General features: G+C 43.3%; 1 protein-coding gene across 3 annotated transcripts in view; it reads right to left on the bottom strand.

Annotated features, from left to right (window-relative positions):
- Positions 1-2087: 2087 nt before the first annotated feature.
- LOC132384826 (uncharacterized) overlaps positions 2088-8680 on the bottom strand; it is a 30635-nt gene continuing 24042 nt past the window's right edge. For all 3 annotated transcript variants that reach the window (XM_059956386.1, XM_059956385.1, XM_059956387.1), the window contains 2 exons: positions 3894-3967; positions 2088-3789 (listed from right to left, as the gene is read on the bottom strand). In XM_059956386.1, coding sequence (XP_059812369.1) covers positions 3538-3789; positions 3894-3967 — 326 coding nt within the window. In that variant the 3' untranslated portion in view covers positions 2088-3537. The remainder of the gene's footprint in view (positions 3790-3893; positions 3968-8680) is intronic.

Below are 8680 nucleotides of genomic sequence, written 5' to 3'. Positions count from 1 at the left end.
GTGGTTTATTTCAGTAGGCCAAATTTGAAAACAGAATCTAATATTAATGGTAAGACTCCTGGCAGTGTGGAGGATCAGTGAAGTCTTGGGGTCTGTGTCCATCGGACGCTCAAAGCTGCTGTTAAGAAGGCATATGGTGTGTTGGCATTCATCAACCTCGGGATTGAGTTCAAGAGCCGTGAGGTAATGATACAGCTATATTAGGCTTTGGTTAGACCCCACTTGGAGTACTGTGTTCAGTTCTGGTCACCTCACTACAGGAAGGATGAGGATACTATAGAAAGAGTGCAGAGGAGATCTATAAGGATGTTGCCTGGATTGCAGAGCGTGATTTATCAGAATAGGTTGAGTGAACTTGGCCTTTTCTCCTTGGAGCGACAGAGGATGAGAGGTGACCTGATAGAGGAGTATAAGCTGATGAGAGGCATTGATCATGTGGATAGTCAAAGGCTTTTTCCCAGGGCTGAAATGGCTAACACAAGGGGCATAGTTTTAAGGTGCTTGGATATAGGTACAGGGGGGATGTCAGGGGTACGTATTTCACACAGAGTGGTGGGTGCATGGAATGCTCTGCCAGCGATGGTGGCAGAGGCAGATACAATAGGGTCTTTTAAGAGACTCTCTGATAGGTACATGGAGCTTAGAAAAATAGAGGTCTATGCGGTAGGGAAATTCTAGGCAATTTCTCATGTATGTTACATGGTCAGCACAACATTGTGGACTGAAGGGCCTGTAGTGTACTGTAGATTTCTATGTTTTATGTAATACTGAGGCTTTATAACCGCATTGGTCAGTCAGTCTTTGCAGTAGTGTGAACAGTTTTGGGCCGCTTATCTAAGAAAGGATGGGCTGGCGTTGGAGAGTTTTCAGAGACAAGAATGATCACAGGAATGAAGCAGTTAACATGTGAGGAGCTTTCGGTGGCCCTGGACCTGTACATATTGCAGCTGAGAAGGATGGTGGGGGGGGGGGGGGGTCTCATTGAGACCTATCAAATATTGAAAGGCCTAGATAGTGCACATGGAGAGGACGTTTCATATAGTGGGTGAGTCTAAGACCAGAGGGCACAGCCTCAGAATACCAGAGATTGTGAACCTTTGGACTGGTCAGATTTCTTAATAGATATTAATAATTATTATTATTTATAACATTATTATTATATTATAAATAACATTATTATATAACCAATATTATTTTTATTTCCAGTGTTTTCTTTTGCACATTGTTGTTTGTCAGTCTTTATTTACTTTTAGTTTCTTTGTAAAATTCTATTATATTTTTTCCTGTAAATGCCTGCAAGAACATGAATCTCAAGTTAATATATACAGACTTTGATAATAAATTTACTTTGAACTTCAAACTTCCTTTCATTTCATATGCTTCAATCACCTGTGCTTCTCTAAGTCTTGCAAATTCCCTGAATTGAATTGACTGTATTTCTTACATCCTTCACATACAAGAGGAGTAAAAATCTCTTATGTCTGTCTAAATGTAACACAGATGCACTCAGATCAGCGTGAGTTAATCAGTCTGATGGCCTGGTGGAAGAAGCAGTCCAGGAGCTTGTTGATCCTGGCTTTTATGCTGCGGTACTGTATCCCGGATGGTAGCAGCTGGAATAGATTGTGATTGGGGTGACTTGCATCCCCAATGATCTTATGGGCCCTTTTTACACACCCAACTTTGTAAATGTCCTGGATCATGGAAAGTTCACAACTACAGATACGCTGGGCTATCCGCACCACTCTCTGCAGAGTCCTGCAATTGCAGGAAGTACAATTCCCATACCAGGCAGTGATGCAGCCAGTCAGGATGCTCTCAATTGTGCCCCTGTAGAAATTGTTGTATAAAATGTTTATTAAAAGTTCCTAAATACTAATAAAATAATACCCAATGATTCAGAAAGACTACTTATGCAATACCAGCAACGTCCCAAAAGAGCCAGATTGATGGAGGTTATTTTGTAGTGTGATCACTTGACCTGAATATGAGGGTTGTCTGTTTGTGGGTCTTTAAGTGGCTGCAGTGACTGACCTTGTCAAGAAATGTAGAGGAGGCTTGTCCCAAAAGCAGAGCCATGAAGACTATTCAGCAGTAAATGATATTTTACTAATAAACTGCAAAATAACAACCCACAAGGGGCTACAAAACTAGAGAGAACAGATAATTAACATGACAAACAACAAGGTAACCAAAGGCTAGGAGCAACTGGTTGAGGATGGCTTGTTCAATGGGTGAACAAAAGGCTGTGGATGAGAGTTGGGTTTAAATAGGCTGCAGGTGATGAGTTGCAAACGAATGGTAGGCGACTCCTATTGGAGACTGGAAGGTGCCTGCCTGTGCAGGCCTGAGAGTTCTGGGATGCTTGAATGGATTCCTTCAAAGGAGGACGCCTGTGTGTGACTTTGTATAACGTGGAGAGGTTGATGCACAGGAAGCTACCACATGGTCCTTGACAGATCAGGGTCAGCGTCCAGTGGCATGGAATTCAAGACAAGTGGGGACCCTGCACTGCCATTGTGATGTGTAATCATCTTCTGCCAGCTCCACTGCTGAGGTCTTGGTTCGATTGCTATTTATCTGGAACCTCCCTCTTGATCTTATTGCCACAACTGAACTTACCAGGCGCTAAACACCAGATGACATTGCTGTAGGGATGGCAGGAACTCACAAGCGTCTCTGCCATGAAGATGATCCTAGGAGGAGAAAGCTTTATTCTTCAAATACACAAAGAGAGACCTCAGGAGAAAGTTCCTATTGAGGTCTGTAAAGGAATGCCAAGCAGGTTTTGACCATTTGAATCAATAAGTGAGAAGAAACACTCCAAAGTTGCTACAGGTATTAGAGTATAGTAAGTGAAACAAAAAAATAGAAACACAGAGACAGATAAAACGCTCGGTTTAAAACAAGGTGTAAAACAATTGATAAAAGAACAAGTTCCATACCTTTCTACCAAGTGATGCAAAGGATTAACAAAATAACAAGTCTAAAACAGAGTACAGGATAATTGATATGATAGCAAATCTCAAAACCTTCTGCTTTTCAAGGACTCCAATTTAAATATCCTTTGCACTCATTGCAATTCCAGTCCGAGAACAGAAGTCCAATCAGCTAGATCATTGCTCATATTTACTGTATATTACTGTTTGTTTTTTAATCTCCATATACAGTCATCTACTATTCTAAAACAATTTCTTAATGATAGATGAGGAGGATTTTACATTTCCATTGAATAAGTCTGACTTGTTTCTGAAAATCTTGTCAGTCAAAACTATGCAAACCAAGAAAGAAAACAAGTTCCTTAAGAGCTTGCTCCATATACTTCAAGACCTCATTGACCTCATGAATCAAGACCTTATGTTTTAATTTTCTTTCTAATAGGCTTGCTCATTATAAGTTCCATGAACAGAAAGCTCTATTCCAAGTAAAAAAGATCTGTTTTTAACCCTCTCATTACAAGGTCACAGAAAAATGAAAGGAAGAGGGAAAATGTCGGGAAAGGACCATGCAAATAGGTGTAGATCATATCTGAATTGTTTAGGCAGATAAAATACAGAGAGCAGACAGAGCAGCAAAGAGAGGAAGTACGCTTTGCTGTCTACGGCCATCAATGCGTGAAACTGAAGAGCTTTTCCTATCCATCTGAAATCCATAACCATCCAAAATCCTCTGGGTTATCTCCATTTCCTCATCTGTCAGCTGAGCTATCAGAGTCTTCTCCGGATCCTCCGCACCTTCTGCCAGCAGACATCTTTGCTCCAGGCACCACTTTTCATCAATTATTGTCACCTGGAGAACCAATTAGAGTCAAAGTGTTATAAAATTCTTACAGTCCAGGAAGCCTTTACTTGAAATTTTATTTCTTTACATGCTTAATGGAATTTAATTCTTACCAGATCTCGTTGTTTCGATATAATCTTTGCCTCAACACAGTGCGCCAACAGGATTAAAGTTTCAGGATCCATTTCTGAAAAGGAAGCAGAAATTAGAGGTGGCATGGTTGTGTGCTGGTTAGCATAACACTTTACAGCACCAGTGATTGGGGTTCAATTCCCTGCGCTGTCTGTAAGGGGTTGGTGAATTCCCATTGTGACTGCACGGGGCATCCACAAGACATAGGAGCTGAATTACACCATTCAGCCCATTAAGTCTGCTCCATCACGGCTGATTTATTATCTCTCTCAACACCCTTTTCCACCTTCTCCCCGCAACCTTTGACGGCCTTACTAATCAAATACCTATCAACCTCCATTTTAACTATACCCATGGACTGGCCTTCACAGCTGTCTGTGACAATTAATTCCACAGATTCTCCCCCCTCTGGCTGAATAAATTTCTCCTCATCTCTGTCCTAAGTGGATGTCCCTCTATTCTGAGGCTGTGCTCTCTGGTCCTAGACTCCCCCACTGTAGGAAACATCCTCTCCATATCCATTCTATCCAGACCTTTCAATGTTTGATAGGTTTCAATCAGATCCCCCCACCACCATTCTTCTAAACTCCAGCAAGTACAAGCTCCTCATACATTAAACCCATCAAACGCTCCTCATACATTAATCCTGTCATTTCCAGAATCTTTCTCACGAACCTCCTCTGGACCCCCTCCGATGCTAGAACATATTTTCTTAGATAATGAGCCCATAACTGCTCACAATATTTCAAGTACAACCTGACCAAGGCCTTATACAGCCTCAGCATTGCATTCTTGCTCTTATATTCTAGTCCTCTCAAAGTGATTGCTAACATTGCAATAGCTTTCTTTACCACTGATGCAAACTGCAAGTTAACTTTGAAGGAATCCTACACGAGGACTCCCAAGCCCCTTTGCACATCTGATTTTTGAGTTTTCTCCCCTTTTAGAAAATAGCCTACGCCTTTAATCCTTGCAACAAAGTGCATGACCATACACTTCCCTACACTAGATTCCATCTGCCACTTCTTTGCCCATTCTCACATCTGAATTAAGTCCTTCTAATGACTGCCTGCTTCCTAAACAATATCTGTCCCTCCACCTATCTTAATATCATCCACAAACTTGGACACAAAGTCATCAATTCCATCATCCAAATCATTGACACGTTACATGAAGAGAGAAGGTCCCAACACCAACCCCAGTGAAGCATTATTTCTCATCAGAACCCCTTTAGCCCCACTCTTTGCCTCCTCCCAGTCAGCCAATCTTCTGTCCAAGCTAGTACCTTTCCTGTAATACCATGGGCTCCTATCTTGTTAAGCAGCATCATGTGTAGCACCTTGTCAAACGCCTTCTGAAAATCCAAGTACACAACATCCACTGACTCTCCTTTGTCTATCCTGCCTGTTATTTCTTCAAAGGATCCCTACAGATTTATCAAGCAAGCTTTCCCCTAAAGGAAACCAATCTGACTTTGGCCTATTTTATCATGTGCCTCCAAGTAATCCAAAACCTCTTCTTTAATAATGAACAACATCTTCCAAACCACTGAAAACAGCTAACTGGCCCATAATTTTCTCTTTTTTTTGCCACCCTCCACTCTTAAAGCATGAAGTGACACTTCCAAGTTTTCCATTCTACCAGAACCATTCCAGAATGTAGGGATTCTTGAAAGATCATTACTGATGCCTCCACAATCTCTTCAAGTGTCATCCCTCTGGTCCAGTTGACATATTTACCTTCAGACATTTCAGTTTCCCAAGAACCTTCTTCTTACTAACAACTACACTCACTTTGCCCCTGACTCCCTCTAATTTCTGGCATATTGCTGATGCCTTCCGCAGTGAAGACTGATGCAATATACTCATTAAGTTCATCTGTCATTTCTTTGTCCCCCTCTAGCATCATTTTTCAGCATTTCAATATCCAGTCTGACCCCTCTTTTACTTTTTATGTATCTGAAAATTCTTTTGGTATCCTCTTTTATATTGTGGCAAGCATTTGGTTCATGACGACAGATGAGGAAGCTCATTTAGCTCAACAACCATTTTTATTGGATTAGATTGGATTCAACTTTGTTGTCATTGTGCCGAGTACAGAATCAAAGTCAATGAAATGCAGTTAGCATCTAACCAGAAATGCAAAGAATACTGTTACTTAAAAAATAACTGTGCATAAAAAATAAGTGCTACAGCACACAAATATAAATGTACTGAGACAGTACAATGTGGGTGCGATACTGCTTAGCGCTGAGGTTCAGCAGGGTCTCAGCCTCAGAAGAATCTCTTCCTGTGTCTGCTGGTGGGGAGCAGAGGCTCCTGTTGCGCCTAATGGATGGGAGGAGAGTAAAAAGTCCATGGTTAGGGTGAGATGCATCCTTGATAATGCTTTTCGCCCTGCCCAGGCAGCATTTATGGTAGATGTTCTCAATGGTGGGCAGTTGAGTGCTGATAATTCGCTGGGCAGTTTTCACCACACGCTGGAGAGCTTTGCGGTCCGATACGGGACAATTGCCATACCACACTGAGATGCAGTTGGTGAGTATGCTCTCAATGGTACAGCGGTAAAAGTCTGTCAGTGTCCTGGGACAGAAATGAGCTTTCTTGATGCTCCACAGGAAATAAAGGCGCTGTTGTGCCTTTTTGATCAGGTTGGTGGAATTCAGGGACCAGGTGAGATCCTTGGAAATGTGGACACCAGGAATTTGAAGCTTGATACACGCTCCACTACAGCTCCATTAATGTAGATGGGGACGTGAGTGTGGCTCCGAGCATGCCTGAAGTCCACAATGATCTCCTTGGTCTTCTGGGTGTTGAGGGCCAGGCTGTTGTCGGCACACCACGTGGCCAGATGCTGGACCTCATCCCTGTAGGCCGTCTCGTCATCCCCTCTGATCAGGCCAACCACCGTGGTGTCGTCTGCGAACTTGATTATGGAGTTAGAACCATGTACAGGAATGCAGTCATAGGTGAAAAGGGAGTACAGAAGAGGGCTCAGCACACAGCCTTGAGGCACGCCGGTGTTCAGGGTGAGAGTGGAGGAGGAGAGGTTGTCTAACTTAACAGATTGGGGTCTGTTAGTCAGAAAATCCAAGATCCATTTGCAGAGGGATGAGCTGATACCAAGCTGGCAAAGTTTGGCGATCAGCTTGGAGGGGATCACAGTACTGAATGCCGAACTAAAATCAATGAACAGCATTCTGACGCAAGAGTTGGGGATGTCCAGGTGGGTCAGGGCAGAGGGACGTGCCGTGGAGATGGCGTCCTCTGTTGACCTGTTGGTGCGATAGGCAAATTAATGGGGATCCAGGGTAGTGGGCAGACAGGATTTCAGATGTGATAGAACCAGTGTCTCAAAGCACTTTGCAATGATGGGGGTGAGTGCAATGGGACGGAGGTCATTCAGGCCCGTGGCAGTGGATTGCTTCAGCACTGGCACAATGGTGGCAATCTTGAAGCTTGTGGGGACAACTGCCCGGGCCAGGGACAGATTGAAAATTTTTGTGAAGACCCCGGCCAACTGCCCTGCACAGACTCTGAGCACATGGCCAGGTATTCCGTCCGGACCAGCTGCCTTCCGTTCATTCACCCTGCACAGGGTGGCGCAAACATCGGAGGTGGGAAGTGAGAGAGGCAGTTCACCAGGTGGGAGATTCACTTTGAGGGTGACCTCCTTGTCCTCTCGGTCAAAGCGAGCGTAGAAGTAATTGAGATCATCAGGGAGAGAAGCAGAGCTGGAAGGGGGCACAGTACTAGGTGGTCTGAAGTCTGTAATAATCTGTATGCCATGCCACATGTGCCGGGGGTCCAAGGAGTTGAAATGCTCCTCAATTCTCTGTTTGTCTGTGTGCTTGGCCTGAGAGATTCCCCTCCTCAGGTTGGCCCTGGCTGAGATCTGAAGGCTGAATCTCTGGCTTTGAACGAGGTGAACCTCTCTGTTCATCCATGGTTTCTGGTTGGGGAAAACTTTTATTTGTTTTTGTGATGTCACTCTATCTACACACTTGTTGATGTGCTCAAGGACAGAGTTGGTATATAAGTCAATAAGTCAAACACCAAACAAACAGGGTGTTATGACCCAGGGAGAGAACAGCTCAGTCTCATACAGACAGGAGAAGTGATTATCACACACACCGGATACAATCAGGGTGACCCCCAAACACACGCGAATAACTGTGTAACCCAAGCTAAAATGTAACAATAAATGAACTTGTACATACCACCATAATCTCTCAAAAGCATTTTAACACAAGAACAATAAATACCAGTGGTCATTAGAAATGCTGGGGCAGGTTATCAACGAACACCCGAGATTCACAATATGATCTCTCTTTATGGCTTTTCGTTTGCCTACTGTTGATTTTTAAAGGTTCACAATCCACTAACTTCCCACAGATTTTTTGCTATATAATATGCCCTCTCTTTTCCTGTTATCCTGTCTTTGACATCCCTTGCCTCATCCACCCTTTAGAATACAATTTCTTCTTTGGGATGCATCTTTCCAGTGCCTTCCAAATTTCCCCCAGAAACTCCAGCCATTGCAGTTCTGCCATCATCCCTGCTAGTGTCTCCTTCCATTCAACTCCCTCTCAAACTGCATGGTGAATCCTATCATATTATGATCACTGTCTCTTAAAGGTTCCGTTACTATAAGCTCCTTAATCAAATCTGCTTCTTTGCACAACACTGAATCCAGAATTGCCTTTCCCCTGGTGGGTTCAACCACAAGCTGCTCTAAAAAGCCATTCATAGACATTCAACAAATTCCC

Source organism: Hypanus sabinus, chromosome X1, assembly GCF_030144855.1.
Source record: "Hypanus sabinus isolate sHypSab1 chromosome X1, sHypSab1.hap1, whole genome shotgun sequence".
Lineage (NCBI taxonomy): Eukaryota > Metazoa > Chordata > Chondrichthyes > Myliobatiformes > Dasyatidae > Hypanus > Hypanus sabinus.
This window is presented reverse-complemented; position numbering and strand designations above follow the sequence as displayed.